Genomic DNA, 21,638 nt, shown 5'->3' on the forward strand with positions numbered 1-21,638 from the left:
GATATGCATTACATCTCAACGATAAGAATGAGTAATCTAAAGAAGGACTACATGCAAGCATTATACTTTGCACATGCCACTGACTAAAATCAGTTTTAATTCTGTGTTTAGTATAAAACTGTGGCCCTAACTGGGATGGTGTAACAGTTTAAAGAGACGTATCCCGTTCTGCTTCAAATACCTTGAAAAAACAGCAGCAAAAGCATTTTGTGATGAATATTAGTGCAGAGCTTAAGATTTGAAACATTTGTGAAGTAACTGGTTTCTGGAGACATGTGGCTTGATAGAAGTTTCTTCCTAATGTATGGCAAACCCGGAATGCGGATCTGCTAACGTCCTAGGTAAGCCTCTGTACCCTGACTGCACAAATCATGTACCAGTAGTGCTCCTTCACATCCCAGAACTGCCCTTGCAGGGTCACTCCCACTCACCTTGCCAAAAAAAACCTTGCAATCAAATTTATTTTGATAGTATCCTCGATATTAAATTCAGGACAATCATCTTGGTAGGTTTATCACGCTAGAGCAAGCCATCAAATAAAACGTCAATCTATTTCAAGTCTATGTGATAAAGCACAATGTGTTTGTATTTGGGTGGAGACTGCAAAAAAGATAGACAATACAAATACAAAAGGTTAGTAAATAAGAGTGCACTTTATTATTTGTATTTCAAAAGGACAATGGTGCAAACAATGTTTTATTTACCAGATTTATGTTAGGAAAAAAAGAAATGTTACCTTCAAGGGACCTTAAAACCATAATTGTTCACTCCTTACCAACGTATGTTAACACTCATTGCCATGTCGTGCGAAAAAGATAATGATTCTTTAGATGCAAATACATTTGGGTTCAATTTAGTAGCAATACTGGGCATACAAGAATGTCTGCACACCTGGCATATAGGCCACTTCAGTGAATTCCCTGTACATCCATGTCTGTTCCCATTAGTAGACACAGGCATGTATCGAACTAGTCATTTGTCAAGAGGGTCTAGGGGATGAACTAAAGGTCAAAAGGTCATTGGAACCCAAAGACACTTTCTTGCACTTGCATCCAGGTTCTTGGCCATTGCTGAAGTAACAGATTTGAGATATTCATAGTTGTTGCTAACCTATGCAGTTTTCTCAAACTCTAGACAAACATGGGGATTTACACCATACTGAAGCACAGTGCCTATCCATGGTTTAATGGCATGCAGAGCGGTCCATCTGCTTCAAGAAAGTCACAGTTTTTGCTTTAGAATTTGTAGATTGCTCATGGATACCATATCCCTAAAAGCCTCAGAGAAAGTAGAACAACAAATGTCACAGAAATATATTTAATTGAGTTTGCGCCTATTAACGTAAATCCTTGATGAAGCTCAAGATGTTGTTGCATCTCTTCTTCAAAGTAATCCTTTGAAAATCGTTAGGCCGTTTTTAGATTTAGGTACAATTCTTGGAAAAATCAGCGATATACATGAGTATTTTCGTGTGTGCAGTATAATCAAGCCTGCATATAATACAGTTTAAAGCTCAGAGATTCTCTTTTTGTTCTAACAGATGCAACACTAGGATGACAGCCCTCGCCAGTCCCTCATCACCTCAGAATACCCGACCTGAACCCATGATTCACATGTGGTTTCATTATTTTCAACTTATTGGTGGTGTTGGGAATATCAAGATGCTACTAACCAAAAACTGTTCCAAAAAGGACTCAACACAAATTCAAATGTAAACCAGTTAAATGTCAACAGAAAGTAAACCTCAGTTTTGGTCAGGCCTATAGTCCAAATGTGGACTTAAAATGAAAGATTGGGGCAGCCTTTCTAAATTCTCATGGGGAGCCAATAGTGGGTCAGGAGAGACTTGACCCAGTATTATATAAAAGCACGGAACAAGATTGGTCTCTATAGACAAGTGCATCTTTTCCACCGAGGACTGGGAGGAAGGATCATCAGAAAAGATAATATGCTTCGAACTGAAGAAACTCTAGCCTTAATAGGACTAGAACAGGAGAAATTCAGAATTACAGTTGTTCATGGTCTATAAAACTGTAAACAATCAGTGGGGGAGGTGATACCCAAAGGACCAAGGCTCACCAGATTAGAGAACAGAATTCATCAACAAAGCGGCCAGAAGAAGCAAAGGAACACTGGCACACAAGTGAACGCAGACTTAAACTTCAAATTGTAAGTCAGGGAGTGGAACCAAATGCGCCTTTTGGCTGCTAAGAAAGAAGTAGTTTTTCCTTTATCCTACCCGTTAAAGCCCTTTTCTTTTCAGAATTGTTTCATAGGCTATAGGAAGGATGACAGACAGTTTCAGTGCAGATTACCATATCCAAGAGAAACAACTGCTTGCAAGGAACTAGTAGCCTTCTCACCCCAGTGCTACTATGACTTAATGTGAATAGAAAGGATGCTCTTGGTAAACTAACGAGGGAAACAACTTTCACTGAACTGGACAGTTTGAATTTCAAAACGTTTGGGACCAGGTAGACACTAAAGTGGAGAGCACAGAATCTGTCTGTTACCCTGATCTTCCTTCATAGGGAATCTCATCAATGAAACCTGGGAAGAAACAAAACAAAATCTTTTCCTTTTTTTTTTTTAAAATGGTAAGAATCTACCAGGAATAAACAACCTTTATAATGACTGAATTTATGATCTGTGACACAAAGAAGTTAAACTCCTTTAGAACCACTCTTTAAATGAGCCAATCAGGGCAACCCTTGAATGGCTAGATGCAACCACCAATGTTTGAGAGTAGAACCTCATGACAATTACACAGGCAATTAATGTGCACTCATCTTCATCCTCTGACAGCTTGTGACCAAGCCATCGGGTATGTAAGAAATGGCAATCATTGAGGTATCCAACTTCAAATGGATCTTGAAGCAATTTAAGAACATATTGCCAATTCCAAAACAGGCAATAGGACCTGTATCTTGGTCAGCAAGAGAAAAAACAGTCACGTTATAAGTATCAAGATGCCAAATTGTGTGTGCATATACAATTCCCAAATGTGATATGTGAAAAACAGAAAATAGTATACAAGGTTTTGGTTCAGTGAAAGACGACATCATTTAGGAAAGCCTTAAAACTCCAGAAGCAGAGAAAAAGTTGTGCTACAATGCTAAAACATGTTTCAGTACAACAGTGTGGAAAAATAGGTAAATGGAGGTAAATGTATGCGGAGGCCACAAAAGAGAAACTGGTTATTTGAAAAGAAATTCTTAGGAAGCAGTTTCAAGTGATCACACCTGGTGGTGAACATTTCTATACCTCGAAACCGGTTGAGATCTGGACACAGTAGTACCTCATTGTATGCAAAGTACAAAAGATGTTTAACAGTTACGTTTTTTTTTCATAACACTAAAAAAAAAATTTTTAAAATACACAGTTAACATTTTCACATTGTAGATTAAGTTCTTTTTAAATAACCCCTGCCCCTAAAATTCTTTCAGAAAGACCCAGATTACAAACATGTCGAAAATGCGTTCCTTCACTTAACAGAAAAAAACCTAAATCCCGAATGAGCACCAACACACTCAGATTTTGAGTTAGCACATGCCTGCAGAACAATTGACAATTTTTCCTTCGTTCCCAAAAAGACAGATTAAAAAAAAAGCAAATTCCTCAGCCTTTTCATTGAAATGTCATACAGTTCTAAAACTGTAAACCGCAAGCAGAAACATGCCTCGCCCCCCTGCCCCCACCCTTGCATCTCTGATGCAATTTAGTAGCTGCGTTGTGTTGTGGACATTCTGACCGCATGGAAACTCAAGCCTTGGCTTCTATCTATCAAAGTGCTTTGTCATCTCTGGGGGGTGAATGCCCTACATTTCTCCATCACCTCAGTGGTAAGTATATGTATTGCAACAACTGGCTTTCAAGCCGATGAAAGGTTGAAAATGTTCTTTTAATTCAGACTAAACCAAGTAGCACACTGATAAGGACACTGTTCCAGATGCAATGTAACCAAGGCGGGAAAAGGAGGAAATCTGGAATGTGCAACATTTTTTTTAGTGCTGCCATCGGGAGAGTGGCACCGCTGTCCTACATTATATACTATAAGAATGTACAGCAGAAACCAGGGAAATATCAAAGCCTTGCTGCACTTGTTTTTCTTTAATAAACAAATAAAAAACAAATTGGATAGGATGAAAGAATTGGATAGGATGAAAGGAAAAAAGAAGGTGCTTCATTAAAAAAGAAAGGAACAAATGCAATGAAGACAGAAGGAACAATTGCACTACTTCTCAAGCAGATGTATAGCAAACAAAATAAGAATTCCAACTATCAATAGCAGCATCCCACAACCCTTTTAAAATGTTTTGAGTGTATTCGTGTTCCTGCAGTCATTTTGTTTAAGGCCCTGGAATGTCCAAATCATATGTAGACAGAATGCCCTTAATCCCGAATATATAGTGGCTAAAATTCAAGACGTCCAAATGTATCAGTGCAGTCTTTTTTAAACTTTTCTTTTTAATTTACTAGGCTTTATACTGTGGAAAACTGTTCTTAGGCTTGCGATGTTGGCAGATAAAGAAGGTTCAAGGTGACAAAACAAATGTGCTTTTCTACCTAGTTTGATATTTCTTTCATAACCAGGCACAAAATACCATCTTGGGTGGAGCAGACCACCATTATCCCATGTTGCTGATGACTCTAGGCCTGATGCACCGCTTGATACCAGACTGGACCTTTTCCTCGTTCACAGACTTCAGCTAGTTACTGGCATGTCTAAGGCTTCAATCATTCCGGTTACCTTCCATTTTAAGAAGGAAACTCAGTTATACAAGTACATTTCCTATACCCGGTGTAAGATCTAGTGTTCTGGTGTGCAACTTTCGCAGATTATGTTCAAACACTGCTGTACATTCTTTGTGATAGAAGGACTGATGTGTCTCTTCGATGCCATTCAATAGGACAGCTGGTTCATTGGCAAGGAGTTGTTTACACATTTTCACTAATACATCTAAAACGAATGGCAGAGGCTCGCCTTAATCTTAGTGCCTCAACGGATTATTCTAGGTGCCCACATTTTTACAAGATCACAGGAATAGGACTCCTTCCTGTGAAATTAGTGGATTACCTTTTATCCCAAGAGTGTTTGAGTTCCATTCAGGCACGGGTAGGCAATAATCCACACTGGGCTTAGGCCAATAGACAAGTATCTAGGTCCGAAATGAAAGGCCCCCTTAACCCTCCAACAAAAAAACAAATCTAATGTTCAGAATGCAACAGCAGACTTGCTTTTGAGGCGATCCTCACTGAACATTTATAAAGACCCTTTGCTCATGAAAATCCTGGGTTGCCGTAAACATTCAGTTCTGTGAAACAGTAATATTACTGCTTTAGGAGGTACATAAAACAAAAGAGAACAAAATCGGGCCAGGCACAATTTTCACTCTGCACATCTTGAGCCAGTGGACCTTCTGAAAAGGGTGGTTGACACATTTCCGCCAAGTCTGCACTCAACACTATGGAATTAAAATCTCAGAAGCCAATGAGACTGCCTTGAAGCAAACAACCTTTTGTTCATGTACAGTAAGACAGTGGATTCAGTTTACAATATGGAATATAAAGTGGTCCAATTAAAACAAAAAAGCTAAGATTTTCTACGACAAATCTAGATGTTACCTTTTCCGTAATGATGGTCTCTAAAGAGACGATACAAGAGTATATTAAAATCACAAGGAGGAATGTGTGGAGCAAGTGATGCGAGGTAATGATCTTTCTAAACCCGCAAAAGTAATAAACAGACTAAATGAACAGTGAGACCTCGAAAAAGAGTTGAAAATGCAACCACAAATTACTGGAGTCCGTCTAAAACTGTATGGGTCACACTTTGTACATATACGTTTGAACATGCAACCAGCAGTTCTTTTGCCACAACCAAAGCACAACCCCCAAAAATCCCACGTCCACTTGCTCTTAGATTATTCAATACATATGAATGAAAGGATGAAAGTCAAGTCTGTGAGAAGAAGATTAACCCCAAGAAAAACCAATCTGAATTAAAAAAAAAGACAAAAAATCCCAAACATTAAAAACTTGTTTAGGAACTGGAAACCAGCAGAGATCATATAACGGGTAAGCAAGAAAAAAGAAAGGGTTGGGTCATTTAAGATTTCTAATTTCAGAATGGCTTGAATAAAAACACTTTGAACAGAGGTTTCTCAAAGTTTTCAGCAGTTGTGCACTGAAGGTGGGGACGGGGGGAACAGCAGAATGGGAATCTTATGCTGAAGAGTATTTTACCATTTCCTCCAATTTAGAGCAAACTATTTTCCAGAAGCAGCTGAATGTAAACAGAAGGCCCTCAAAAAGAATAACATTCAACTGCATTTTGTAGAACCAGGATGGGTTCTGTGTCTTTACATAGGTGCATAGACATTGGTATGTTTGAGCATAGACAATCGTATGTTTTTGCAACAGTGTAAAAGCATTGGAGCAGGTGGATTATTTTTGTTGAAAAATAGGGTAAAAGACATGCACCAGTTTTTTTTACTAAATGCCTTTAACCTTTTAAAACAACGCTAAGACATAGTGAGGGATACAACGACCTGTCACGACGATCAAGTCAACCGCCATGAGTTCAAGCCATCCGTTTCAAAGGAGCCATTTGTTAGTGTGAACACTAGCATTATGAGACCTTGATATCTCTTGGCAGCAGGGGGGGTGCGTTATATCGCAAGTATGTGTGGGTTTAGAGCAGGGGTCTGCAACCTTTGGCTCTTCAGATGTTTTGGACTACAAACCCCCTGATAATTCATGGTTGACTTTACTGGTTAGGGCTGATAGGAATTGCAGTTCACAACTACCGGAGAGCCAAAAGTTGCAAACTACTGGTTTCAAGGGAGGACACAGTTGGCTGTTTCTGCATAGGTTATTCTGTGAATGAGGAGAAATTCCAGAAAAATACAAACTCTCTCTGAGGCTTCTCATCCGAGGAAACAAGTAGACATGCTAGTGGAAAAGGTAAGTGTGGAGACCGTATACTATCATTGCAGTACAGGAATGATCAGAATAGAATATTTTTCAGGTAGTACCAAACAATTCTAGAAAAGTACTATGCACTTTAAAAAGTAGATGCAGCAGAAACAGTTTTTACAGCACACTTAATTCCTGCATTAAGTATCACAGTTTTAAAGGGACAGAGGTATTTGAATAAAAAAATATATTTCTATATATTTAATAAAAAAGAAAACAAGAGTCTCTGATCTCCTAGTGGCATCTCTATCAGAAGAGACAGAATTCAGCAGTGAATGACAGGTTCTTCAGGAAACAGGAATTACGAGGGGGCGAGGAAGTTCCGCTTCTTAATGGCACATTCGCGAGGTCATTTCCTTCTGTCGATACAAAAAAAAAAAGTTAACGTAATTAAAATGAAAAGGCAACATAAACCACTGCTCATCTGCACACTGCATATTACAAAAGTATATGAAAACATGCCCAGAATGATTTGGCGCTGGTTTCCGAACATCAAAAGGTCTGTCTAATCGTTTCGTTACTCCTACAACCATAACACAATTCGCACAACTGAAATGTTCGCCAAAAGCTTTGGTTAAGCTCAACAATGCTTACAGTGCAAAAACAGAAAACTGAGCGTATTAGGTAAGGATGTTCATACAGTGGGCCCATTCCTTCAAAGCCGAAGAGTACACATAGGGTGCGTGCCTGTGAGCTCAGCTAATGTGACCAGTGTCCAATACAAGTTGTCGAAGCACTTGACAAAGAGCACATAACTAAAGTACACCTTTTGCCAAAATTGTTAATGACAAAACAAACAGCTGATCCTAAATCCACAACTCTAACGTGAAGTACCTTAAAGGCATGGTCTAGTAAAAATGTTTGTTCCTACGGGTCGGCCATGTTTTTTTAAGCCTAAGTGGCTCGATTTTAGAAAACTTTCCTATGGACCTTACCCGAGTTTTCGTCCATTAAACGCACGCGAAAACAGGCACCAGGGAGCTGCCATTTTGTGATAATCCTATCACTTGCTGCATCACCCTGGCTGACCCGCTTCTGCGGCACTAAATCAAATCCCCCGCCCCTGAGCCTGACATTATCAAAACATTCATATTCCCCGCCTCTCTCTGTGACGTTACTGTGCTGCGTAGGCAAACGCGCCCAATCGTCTTCTACGCGACTCCACACAGAACCCGGAAACCAACACAGACCATCTCACAACACAGCGCGGCATAATTCGGAATATGAAACTGTACTTTAAAATCAAACAGCAACACGGTACATTTGATAAAGTACATTTGACATTAAATGTTTAGAGAATATTCAGCAATTGCCATATGAACTCCGAAAGCCATTTATTTTCTTTTATCTGTATCCGCAAATCCATATAAGTTTATATTGAGTCACGCGCTGTTCCTTTATGATACACAGGGTGTTGGTTTTCGTTAAAAGAAGCACTTTGGAAGCACGGTGAACCGCAAGGCTGTTCCATCAACTAGGCACTAGTCCATCGTAAAGGTTGATATGTTGCTTCTAGCCACTATTACAGCGCAAGGGCATGAAGGCCCTTGGCGATCGTCCCATAAAATTGTCAGTGTGCTCCAGTTGTTCACACAAAGCTGCAGGTGTCTGTTGAAAAAACCATCTGCCGGTGTCTCAAACCTATGACAGTAGCAGAACGGGATCAAATACCTGTTATGAAAACAAAAAAAATATTTAATTTATTACGGCCGATCAGAAACTATTTGCTAGCAAGGATAGTTCAATGGAGTATGTTGGGCTCTAAAATCAATGCGAAAAGTAACGAAATAAATCGAGGCCAACACACAATGAGAAACGACAGTTTATCTACATGCATGTGGAATGATATGATATGGCATTTGTAACGCGCCTATACACAAGTGTTTCAAGGCGCGATGAGGCATGGGAGGAACAAGGGCAGACAGACAACGATCCTACTAGGCAAGGTGTCTTTCAGATCGCGGAAGGGGAAGGGGAGAGGGGGGTAAAAGTGCTGTACATGGTTAGTAGAATACAAGATAAATAATAGGGGCAGCTGGTGGCAAGTGCAAGGTAAATGCCGGGAAAAGGGGCTGAAGGATACAGAGACAGTCCCGTAGTGCAGGTAGGCAGTGCAGGGTAAAGTGGTTGGGCCAAGGACCGAGATCGGTGAGACCTGTGGACCTGCATGCCCATGTGCCCACTACGAACACGTTTTCCTTGCTTTTCCTAGCTCTTCATTCATTCATGCATCCATTCATTAATTCTACATTCCGGTATAAAAGCGTCTAAAGATTTACTCACATTATATTTGAAATTTCCATTGTGTCTCTGCATAATGCAGTCTGTAAATCCGACCGTGCTCTTGACAACGATTTTTCGTATACTGAACTAAAATGAAACTCGGTCTAGTTTCTGAATTTTCTGCCTTATCGTCTTACGTTATTGCGCACCCCCTTCAAATGAAGTTCTTTCGGCATGGTCTCTGTCTCAAGGTCAAAAAACAATAGACCCTTATACTTCCAGTGCGACTTGTGGGCCTCTTCTGGGCGCGAGCTGAAAATCAAAGCCGCTGTCCTTAGCATTCTTTATTTGCAACATCCCGTAGTAAAGGCATCTGTGAGAACTTGAAGTTTAGAATCCCTCTATGTAGTGCGCCACAATGTGCAAATGCGAACTGGCTTCTCTCCCAAATGCCACGGCCCACTTGGCGCGTTCTAAGGCCCCCAATTTTGTCCCCGTTGTCTGCGAGCTTTGCAGCCCCAAAGAATCATAACTATGGAGACATTTAATTTTTGGCGGAAGGTCAGGGAAAGTAAAAAGTACCACAGGAGTGGAGTTAAAAGATTTATTGTTTGTTTTATTATTTGCAATACGCAAGCCTCCCCTACGTTAACAGTGCGCAACATTTACATTTACATGAGATGAGACATGAGAAAAATATATACATACACATATATGAGGTGAATAGAGAGAATTCAAAGATGACACCCAGCTTGTTCGCCACCCATGATGGTGAAGGTAGGGGTTAGGGTTACAGGTACACTGTACAATAACATTTATTTACAAAAAGACAATCGTATTGCAATTATTTAAACCGGGATTTGTACTTCACAACCAGCGGTGCTTCGGGTGGACATGGCACAGTTGCTTTGTTCAGTGGCAATGGATCACTGCTCTGCACAGAAACGTCCAAAATTCCATATCTGTGCTTCTCGAACACAGCAACAATAAGGTTTTTCACAAAGTCGAACTGCATTTCATCATAGACTGGTTTGATCACCCATTGCTGACTTCGTTTTGAAAACACCTTAGTGTAGCGAGGCATCCTTACTTTACCCCTAGTCCTAGATTGTTCACGCCCGACATTGCTGTTATGGGCCAAGACCGCTAGTAGAGTGCGATGTTTCATGCCCCGAAAGCTAAAATGCAAGTGCTTTGGCCTGTACTTTAGGCACATATTGTGGAAAACCTCCAAACCTCCTGTGTGACATAATTCTGTCAGTCTTCTCAAATCTCTTGATAGAGTTTTATCGAAAACAATCTTCTCAATGGCTTTGTGTGTCAGTGAAGATGGAATCAACCACTTCTTCCTTGCCTCCTCTGCGGACAAAGGGTCATGTTGACATTGGTTGAAATGTAGGTTTTCTGACCAGCGGTGAACGTTGGCACAGTGGTGCATCAGTGACCGCCATTTTTCAAGTAGTATTTCCACTGACCCTTCACAAGTTTTTTATCTCCACCAAAGATGCTTGGTGATAGACTGGGACCACTGCAAAATACTTTCAAAACCTTTTTTTTCCTGCAGCCGAGATTTTCTTACTGATTGATTTAGCAAGATGCCATACGTCAAATTGATGATTAATAAGCGGGAACTGCTCTCTCATTGTCTTGACAATTGAAACGTGTCTGTCCGTGGCTATGAGGTCGATGTGCATTCCCCTTGATTGTAGATATTCCACTGATTTTATAAATCCTAGTTTCTCCATGGCCACTGAGGATGTACATTGTGTTACCTGCACGACCACCGAACTCACAATTTTCTTACTATCCATGTCCTGAAAGTGGTAGGTGCAGTACTTGGACAGTGCGACAGCCCTGGATTTTCTGCCATCGCCGGCTAGCCTGAAACGTTTCCCTTCGAATGTACTTGCTAGAGGCAATTGTTAAATTTTCCAAGCATCACTAATGGCCGGAAACAGATAATCACGTTGGTATATGTAGTACAGCAATTTAGAAATGAAATGGAGTCCCACAAACTGAAAGAAAGCCTCTAACTTTCTAAAACTGGAGCCACTAAAAAGTGATGCAGCTGCACACAGTAGATTGCCTGCTGGCATTTTCCCCAGCATTGTTTGTGCAGGCCATGAGAACCAATGATTTAATCGACAGGCGGCATTTATTTTGACGTTACTGCCTTTTATTTGACGAGTCACAATAATCAATTGCTTCCCACATACTTTCCCTCTAACTGAATGCCCACATTTCAGCATACTTATAATATCCATCAAACAACTGTCGAATACAATGTAATGTCTTTCATTAGACGGTCATCCTGTGTCAACGTTGTTTCGGCCTGTGACGTTGCGGAGATTTCAACACATTGGAAAGTAATATCGCTGCTATCAAGTTCTGATGCGTCTATGGATGCTGCGGCTGGTTCATTCTCTGTCATTTCGACATCTACTATTTCAACATTGATGGGAGAACACAACAATGTCGACATGTTTTTGGGTGGCAATTTTTTGGCGGGTGTAGATTGTGTGAATTGATCCGCAACTACTTCAGAGCTATCTTCAATACATTCAATATCATCTTCTTCTGGTGGTGCGGTCGCACTGTAGCAATGGTCCAATGCAACTTTGGAGAATACAGCAAACAGTTAATTCATGTTCTGGCCATTGGACATGAGCATCTCGAGCCTGAACACGCCTCGCCTCAATTAATAGTTCCTCCATAGTGTACATGGTCTGGCAAGCAACATCTCTCATTCGATTCACTGTCTGTGTATATATAGTTCTGACACCCACGGGTAACTAGAGGAGAGATTGGAAAAGGGATGTTCAGTTTAAACGTAAGATAAAGTGTAGTCCAATTGACTGGAAAAAAACAAAATAGTCCCCAGCAAAAACATTTTTTTAAAGTTATGAACTGTTTGTAACTAACCTTTTTTGTTTTTTTTTCTTTGCACTTTGACTCGACCTTCAACATCTGCACGCTGTAGCTCCGATACGTTTCCGCATGTCCTCCCTTCCTCCTGCGCTGCAACGACTATATTTTCTGTATCCGCATAGACAGCACGGAATGAGGCTCCATCGTCTCCCTGAAACATAGTACTTTCATTACTGTGTATCAAAATATTGTTAGCATAAAACACACGTGAGGACGAACACACAGGTACATCTCAATAGCCAAACACGATTTAAACATTGTGTGCAACAATCAAACGACAGGTATTCGACCTGTGATGATCTATTTCGATGGAACTGTCAGTATCCATACATCTGGCTCTGCATGGACTGCCATGAATGGTTGTATTGGAGAGGAGGCATCAGCATCTCCCTGAAACACAGTACTTGCATTAGTACGGTTTTCAATATTGGAAACATAACACACACTTGGGGTCGACGGCACAGGTACATATAAGGAACAAGTTACTTACCTGTAACTGTTGTTCTCCAGCATGGGTCTGGCATGGATTCACATGCTCATGAATATTCCCCGTCGTCAGGCTGGGAATCCTCGGTAAAGAAAAAAAATCAGTATCAGTTTCGTTTCTGATCTGTCTTTCGTAGTAGTAACCAATCACTGATCTCTGCGTCATACTGACCACAGCCAATGACTGCCCTCTACCTAAGCCCCGCCTCTGGCAGCTATCTTGAGATTTGGTAGCACGTGAAGAGGCAGTATGACCAAGTGAAGAGCCGCAGAGGGGTAGGCGGGAGGGTTCGCATGTGAATCCATGCCAGACCCATGCTGGAGAACAACAGTTACAGGTAAGTAACTTGTTCCTTCTCCAGCATGGGGTCTGGCATGGATTCACATGCTCATGAATATAAGAATAAATAGCAGTACACGCATGCACAACCACGGGGGGGGGGGGGTGGCAAAAGGCTCAACATTAAGCAATACAAAAAACTCAACATTAAGCATCTCTTACCTCCTCACCAGGCTCACCCTTAGGCGAACAGGTTGCGCAGCACTGCTTGGCCGACCCTGGACTCCTCCCTGGAATCCCGATCGACGCAGTAGAATCTCGTGAAGGTGTGCGTCGACCTCCACGTAGCAGCCCTGCAGATGTCCAGCAGGGGCACACCAGATAAGAACGCCGTAGTAGCAGCGATTGCTCTGGTCGAATGGGCTCTCGGACGGCCTGGCAGCGGTCGGTTAGCCAACCGGTGGCAGTGCATGATGCAGCCGGAGAGCCATCTGGAAATGGAAGACTTCGAGAGAGCCTTCCCTTGATTCACAGGTCCAAAGTTCACGAACAGCTGTGATGTCCTCCGGAAACTCTTCGTGCGGTCCACGTAGAACTTCAGCGCTCTAGCCACATCCAGCGAGTGCAAAGTCCTCTCGGCCGGCGACGAAGGAGACGGGAAGAAAACAGGTAACACCAAGGGCTCGTTAAGATGGAAGTCCGACGGCACCTTGGGCATAAAGGAGGGGTGCGTCCTAAGCACCACCCTCGAGGCATGGAAAGTCAAGTACGGTGCTTTGCAGGATAGGGCCTGGATCTCTCCCACTCGTCGTGCGGAGGTAATGGCCACCAGGAATGCAGTCTTCCACGACACAAACTTCATTGGTGCGGAGTGCATCGGCTCGAATGGGGGCCCCATGAGCCTGGTCAGCACCACGTTAAGTTCCCACGCCGGGGCCGGGGCCTTCACCGGCGGGAACGACCAGACAGTCCTTTCATAAACTCTTACCAGTCGATGGGACCACAGGGACGTCCGTCCTGTGGTTCTGGTATATCTGGAAATCGCCGCCAGATGAATCTTAATGGAGGCATGGGCTAGCCCAGCCTTTGCCAGCGATAGCAGGTACGGCAGCACTTGAGGGGCCGTAATCCGTAGGGGGTTGATCTTCTGTGCTCGGCACCAGAGAGAGAACCTCTTCCACTTATGACCGTAGCATTTGAGAGTCGAGGACGCCCTGGCCTTTGCAAGAACCTCTCTGCAATCGGCTGGTATATCGTAGCCTCCAAACTCTAGCGCTGCAGGAGCCAAGCCTGCAGGTTCAGCGACGCCAGGTCGTGGTGGAAGATGGCGCCTCCTTCTCTGGAGTGAAGGTCCGCGCCCGCCGACAGCTTGATGGGAGGGGACGTTGACAAGCCCAGAAGATCCGGGAACCAGATCTGCCTCGGCCACGCCAGTGCGACGAGGATCATCCTGCACGGGACCTCTTGAGCTGACTGATGAGTCGAAGCAGCAACGGCAACGGAGGGAACGCATACAGGTATAGGCCGTCCCAGGGGAACGAGAACGCATCGCCCATGCTTCTCGGCTGGGGAAACCTGCTGGCGAACCTCTTGTACTTCGAGTTTGTCGCTGTTGCGAACAGGTCAATTTGGGGTTTGCCCCATTGTCGGAAGAGTTGATCCACCTGATCCTGGCGCAGTTCCTACTCGTGACACGCGCGCAGCTCCCTGCTGAGCGAGTCGGCGATGGTGTTGCTTTCTCCTGCCAGGTGGAAGGGAACCAGGAACATCCCCTGGGCGACCGCCCAGTGCCACAGATCCTGTGCCTCCTTGGATAGGGCTGGGGGATCTGGTGTCTCCCTGCTTCCGTATGTAAAACATTGTCGTGGTGTTGTCCGTGAAGATCCGCACCACCTTGCCCTTGAGCGACGGGAGGAACGATTTGAGAGCCCAGAACACGGCTCGGAGTTCCAGGACGTTGATGTGCAGGAGCCTCTTCTCCGGGAGCCAGAGGCCTCTTGCGTGGAGATCTCCGGTGTGGGCGCCCCAACCTTCCAGGGAGGCGTCCGTCGTCACCGTCTCCTGGTACGCCGGCGTCTGAAAGTCCTTGCCCGGCGTGAGGTGTGCTCAAACGCCCCACCACTGAATCGCCCGCCGGAACACCTCGTTGAGGGAGACCCTGTCTTCGAAGGTGCCCGTCGCCTGCATCCAACGGGCGTCAAGAAATTCTTGAAGAGGGCGCATCCGTAGTCTGCAGAGGCGCACCAGGTAGATGCAGGAGGACATCATCCCCAGGAGGGACTTGATGGACCTCACCCTGGCCACGTCCGTGGCTAGCAGGCGCTGCACTTTGCCTAGAATGGTCTTCGTCCGTTCTTCCGATGGGGCCGCCAGGCGCCTCACTGTATCGAGCTTCGCTCCCAGAAACAGGGCCACCTGCGACGGCACCAGGTGGGACTTTGGGTAGTTTATGGCGAATCCCAGGTCTGTGAGTAGCTGGACGGTCCTTGCAGTGTGTTCGACGGCGAGTTCCCTCGTCCTTGAGCGGATGAGCCAGTCGTCCAGGTAGGGGTAGACGTGAATCCCTTTCAGGCGCAGCTGCGCTGCCACTGGTGCTAGGCACTTGGTAAAGACCCTGGGGGCAGACTTCAATCCGAACGGCAGTGCTCTGAATTGGTAGTGGCGTCCCTGGACGACGAACCTGAGGAACTTTCAGTGACTTTTGAGGATGGGAACGTGGAAGTATGCATCCTCCAGGTCCAACGACGATAGAAAGTCGCCTTCCTCCAGCTGTCCCAGTACGTGCTGGAGGGTGACCATCCTGAACTTTTGTGATCTGATGTATTTGTTCAAACAACGAAGGTCCAGGATGGGGCACCAGCCGCCCGTCTTCTTCCTGACAAGGAAATACCTTGAGTACACCCCGGAGCCTCTTCGGGACAAGCTCGATGGCGCCTTTCCTGAGCATCGCCCGTACTTCCAACAGCAGTTGCGGGACGTGATTTTCCTTCCTGACCACAGGTGGAACGTGAGGGCACTTCTTCAGGAATTCGATAGAGTATCCTCTTGCCAGGGTATCCAGCACCCAACGGTCGGTGGAGATGAACTTCCACACGCCGACGAAATTTGTCAGCCGGCCTACCACCAGGGTGCTTCGGTGGGGACCCGAGACCACGGCCGGTTCAGTCCTGCTTGGAGGTGGTGGCCTTGCCGCCCTGGCCACCTTGCCGACGGCGGCGAGGCGCTCCCCGCTTGCCGCGACCCCTGTAGGTGCCGCCTGGCGGTAGGACGACGAGCCACCACTGGATCCCTTGGAGGCACCCTGTCTGCCTCTGGAGCTCCGAAAGGGCCGTCGTTGCTGAAGGGCTCCTAGGGCGCGGGCCGTGTCCGTTTTTATGGCTTGGAGGGATTCGTCCACCACCTTCCCGAACAATTTGCTGCCGTCGAACGGCATGTCCAACACCCTGGTCTGGACGTCCCGACGGAAGTCGGTCGCCCGGAGCCAACCCTGTCGTCGTAGGCAAACACCGTTGCCCAGCTGGCGGAACCCGGTATCGGCAATATCGGTTGACACCGTTATGGCGTGGTCCGACGCCAACTCGCCCTCTTGCAGTATTTCAAGGGCCTCGGACCACTTGTCCTCCGGCAGGAAGTCCAATATGGGGGCCAGCTTCCCTGTCGTAACGGGCCACGATCGCCAGGGCGTTGGCCGCTTTGATAGTAGTCGCCGCCGACGAAATGACCCGCCGCCCCATGGCGTCCAACTTCTTTCGCTCGCCGTCCGGCGGGGAATTCGACGTCGAGGCTCCTGACCCCGCCGCTTTCTTCTTCGCCGCCGCCGAGACGACCGAGTCTGGCGTTGGCTGGGCCCTGAGGCACAGGGGAGCGGTTTCGGGGACCCGGTACTTCTTCTCGTTCCGGTCCCGTTTGGCTGGTGCCGTGGAGGGGTTTTTGAGAACCGACAGGCCCTCCTCCCAGATGTCATCGATTAGAGGCACCGCGATGACAGTCTTCCTCTTGGCCTCCCGGCGCTGATAGAGGAAACCTTCCTTTTTCTGCTCCTCCGGGCAGAGCTGGAACAATTCGGACGCCCTGGCGATCATGGTGTGGAATGAGCCAATCTCGTCGGGCGGCGAGGCCCGGGAGACGGGAGACCCATTCCGTCGTCGTCGCCCTCAGAACCCGTCGTCGAGCCCAACGCACCGTCATCTCCCGACTCGTGGGAGGATGAGGGAACTGTAGGCCTTACGGGGGCGAGCGGAGGAGAGGATTAGGTCCTCCGTCGTTTGTTCTGAGGACTTCCCGACGGGCCAGGCTGCGGGTCCTCCGGCCTGGGCCGTGGGAACCTCGTCCTTATATCAGAGCATAATCGCAGAAAAAATGGCCGCCGAGCCATCCTGAGGCCTAGGATCCGGCCACGCCGGAAGTGAAGGCTGCTCTTCCTCGCCATCGTCATCTTCCTCGGTTATCTCCCGAGGATCTTCCTTATGGGATCAAACCTTCTCGAATTGGACTTCGAGGTTCCTCACGGCCTCGGTCAGTTCCTCCTCCGAGGCGGACTCCGAGCTCGAGGAGGCTACCGTGCCCCCCCCTCGCTTCTTCCATCATGGCGGCCACGACAATGGGCTGAAAAGAGGATTCCCTCCTTGGCGGCAGGGAACCTCTAGTCCCGGAGGCAGTCTCCTCTGGCGGGGTCTCTGCCGGCTTGGCCAGAGTCGCCGCGATAGCCTCGATATAGGCCTTTGCCTGCTGGGTAGGGGGCCTTCACCACCTTAGGTGCGTCCCGGGCCTTCTCCTTCGGGGGAGGGGCGATGCCTCGCTCCCCCTCTTCCGAGATCGGACGGGGCTTCTCCCGAAGCCTACTCGGGGTCTCAGACTTCCTCTTCCCCGAACCGAAGCGCTGGCTCGTGGTTGATGGTGCCGGGGAAGGTGCGCCCTGCGTGGCGACCGAAGAGCCCGACCTTTTGGCGCTCCCGGAGCCAGCGGACTCACGGCGCTTGGCCTGGTGTTGGGCCCCCGTCGCCGGGGCGCCCGCACAGGACTTAGAAGCCCGCTCGGACCCTTTCTTCTTCTTCTTCTTCTCACCCGTTGAGCCCTTCTCCAACCAGCTGGCGAGACGGGATCGACGGTCCCTCATGGTCCGCTCCGACAAGTTCTTGCAGAACTGGCAGGCCTTCTCTACATGAGTCTTGTCCCCATGAAGACAGTAGAGGCATCGCAAATGTTCGTCTTCCTTAAACACATTCTGCAGCCCGCATCCAGGGCAGCTGCGAAACAGCTTGGGTCCGGGTGACGAACTCGCATCCTGGGCCATCTCGAAGTAGGCCGCAAATCTTTTGGAATCCTCCAAGAAGTTGATTCGACAAAATCTTCACCCTTGAGGGGCGTAGGAAAATCCCGCAACGGGTAGCCGTTAACGGGAGTAGAAACGGTGGAGCTTGAGGCTCGATTAACCGAAAAAAGTAAAAATTCACCTGAAAAAGCGCGAAACACGCAGTAAAAGCTCGAGAGCTAAGCACGAGGACTCCCAACACTTGAACGTGCGGTAAAAATCTGAAGATGGCTGCCAGAGGCGGGGCTTAGGTAGAGGGCAGTCATTGGCTGTGGTCAGTATGACGCAGAGATCAGTGATTGGTTACTACTACGAAAGACAGATCAGAAACGAAACTGATACTGATTTTTTCTTTACCAAGGATTCCCAGCCTGACGACGGGGAATATTCATGAGCATGTGAATCCATGCCAGACCCCATGCTGGAGAAAGAGATAACCACAAATTATGCATTGTCTAAAAGAATCAAGGAAAATCTAAATATGATCACATTTCATCGACTTATTCCCTATTGCGTTAATAGGGAAGAAAGTATAGCAAATGGAATCACGTTATATGATCACGCATGATGGAGCTGTCAGTATCCATACCTCGTGCTGCTGAAGAATATCTATGGATGTTGCAAATGTAGTGCGCACTTCCGAAAGCTGTTGCGCCGATTCGTATACGCATGGTCCCGCTTCCACTTCCCCTGGAATTACTTGAATGTCAGGCTCCGCATCAAGTGCAGGGGTTGACGATCCATCAACTGCCTGAAACATAGTACTTGCATTAGTGAGGATTACAATAGTGAAAACATAACACACACTTGGGGTCGACAGCACAGGTACATATCAACGGCTAACCACGAATGAAACATTGTGTAGAACAATCAAACGACAGAATTCCAGCTCGGATGATGATGCTCTATGGAGCTGTCAGTATCCATACCTCCTGCTGGTGAAGAACATCTAGAAATGTTGTAGATGTGGCGGACGCTTCAGCATCTCCCTGAAAGGCAGTACTTGCATTAGTATGGATAACACTAATTATAACTGAAAACAAACACCAGTGGACGATAACTAAGGTGCATATCAATTGGAAAGCACTAACCAAACATTAGGTAAAATAATTACACGATAGAATAAAACTATTACTTGACATGCATAAAACAAGTCTGTAGCGGATTAGCCTAGTAAGATTACCTAATACGCGCTAGAAGTGGTTGATAACTGCAAACACGTCAAGGATGTAGAATGTTCTTGCTTCAAATTCAAGGGATAGTCAAGAAGTTGTAAAGGTAAATTAATGATTGATAATGAAATGCCAATATTAAAAATAGCCATGTAAGGTGACAGAATACTTGAAAAATGCTCAATACAGTATATATATATATATATATATATATATATATATATATATATACACACACATACACATACATACATACACACATTTCGTTTGTGGGTTATGAAATCGAAAAAAGAATATATTGATAAATGTCATTATTCAAAAAGCTATACACTCATATCAATATCGAAATTATTACAAGGGACAGAACACCTACAATATCAATTAATCCATTCGGCTACCTACACACTACCGCAAGGAATGTGGACGAATAGAGTGGGAATAGCGTTTGAGCAATTTCTGTGTCGATCGCCGTTTGTTCTTCTTTGTTACCCAAGATGTTGTGTACATGTCCAGGGAAAAGTGCCGGCTGCAGATGCGGTATCGATCACCCCTCTTGTCCTGTAAGACTTGTTGGACTCTACTTTCCAGCTCATCCAGTGGATATCCGCAATGTCCGACCCATTCTCTTATTCGATCAACAGTTTTCGGGAATACATGCATTGTAGTGCCTTCAGATTTCGCATGGGTCTTCGAAGGGCAGCCGCTAATCGAACAGGCAGGCATTGTCGATAAATCTGAAAAGTAAATATCAACATTATTATACAATCTTCATGAATAAAGATTTGATACAAAAGTAAATGAATCATACAATGATCAATGCAAGGTTTGTTTTGGTCGCAGGAACTATACCAGTTCATTATGTGCGTCTTAGTATTTGCATAAATTGCAGAAATGTATAAATGATGTGACTAAAAACTGAACATGTGACTCGTCCCTTGGATGTTCTGTCTTGCACGAGAAGGAAACATGCTTACATTATAGACTGGACCCCCGAAGGATGCAATTCGATGACAATAGACAAAGATGAAAATAAATAGATCTATTGATAGCATAGCAATGGAAACTCAAGTCAATAGCAATGAGACCAATGAACATAGCACTATTGTGTACTCTACTCGCAAATAGATAGAAATTTAAAAGTCTGCGAAATATGACTAGGATACATGGCCTTACCTTGACCAACAAACAGTTGGATTCAGCAAGCAGAGCAGTATGTTGCAGGAGAATAGGTGGGTGGCCACAGGTAGCACACTGATGGGTTTGCTCTAAACGGTCACAGAAGTTCACGGATAGCACGACGACAAGCAGATTAGCGTAGATCTCAGTGTTTGCCAGGTAGCACGTTCAGGAGTTGACTTGCAAAGCACAAAGATGTTCTCATGAGACATATCAAGTGGTTTATAAAGTATTAGAAAAAGGGGTGTGTTTGTGAATGAATGACGTATTTATGCCGTGGTCTTAGGGGGGCGGCCTGCTTGAAGGGGAGGCCTGGCTGGAGACACAGGGTCTGAGGAGGCCATGTGAGCGATGGCCCCTTGGCGTGGGATACCTTTTGAAGTGTACATGTAGTTTGGCACCTTGGCCTTTCGCGCCCCTGACAGTGCGCATCCACTGGCGCGAACCGCCTTTGATAGAGGGTGGGTGGGATGGATGGGCCTGGGCGTGCAGATAAGGCACAGGAAGACTGCTGAATGGAGACACTTCTGTGGATTGCAGGGGGCGGCCTGCTTCAAGGGGAGGCATGGCTGGAGACACAGGGTCTGAGGAGGCCATGTGAGCGATGGCCACCTTGGCGTGGGATACCTTTTGAAGTGTACATGTTTGGGGCGCGAACGGCCAAGGTGCCAGACAGCCCCACATGCCAGCGCTCATCCACGGGTGCGAACTGCCTTTGATAGTATATCGTTGCTGATCAATAACAAATGCCACATACCGGAGATTCTTGTGAGCACAGACCCACACTTCAACCGGTGTATTATAGTGGTCAAGACCCTTAACATAAGGCCTGTATAATCCAATGGTAATTGTTAGTATAGATATATGTGTGACTTTTATAGAGACATAACCTACTGAAAGACTTTGAACAAGTGTTATTTAGTGCATGCATCATCGAGAATATTTTATGTTAGCTTAGATAATAGTGACCACCCTGCTTCACAGCGACCAGACCTTCACCCATTCGGAGCACAGATGTCCGACGTCCATCCTTGAATGGAGACACACTTGATTAATTTAAAAAATCGAAACAACCGTTGTTAAA

The 21,638-nt window shown here is 45.7% G+C and overlaps 1 protein-coding gene across 3 annotated transcripts in view; it reads right to left on the minus strand.

Moving 5' to 3' along the window:
• Positions 1–634: 634 nt before the first annotated feature.
• MOB3A (MOB kinase activator 3A) overlaps positions 635–21,638 on the minus strand; it is a 269,915-nt gene continuing 248,911 nt past the window's right edge. For all 3 annotated transcript variants that reach the window (XM_069649508.1, XM_069649509.1, XM_069649510.1), the window contains one exon: positions 635–7,337. In XM_069649508.1, the coding sequence (XP_069505609.1) occupies positions 7,308–7,337 (30 nt within the window). In that variant the 3' untranslated portion in view covers positions 635–7,307. The remainder of the gene's footprint in view (positions 7,338–21,638) is intronic.

The sequence above is a fragment of the Ambystoma mexicanum genome, chromosome 1p, assembly GCF_040938575.1.
Source record: "Ambystoma mexicanum isolate Mex_15411 chromosome 1p, UKY_AmexF1_1, whole genome shotgun sequence".
NCBI lineage: Eukaryota > Metazoa > Chordata > Amphibia > Caudata > Ambystomatidae > Ambystoma > Ambystoma mexicanum.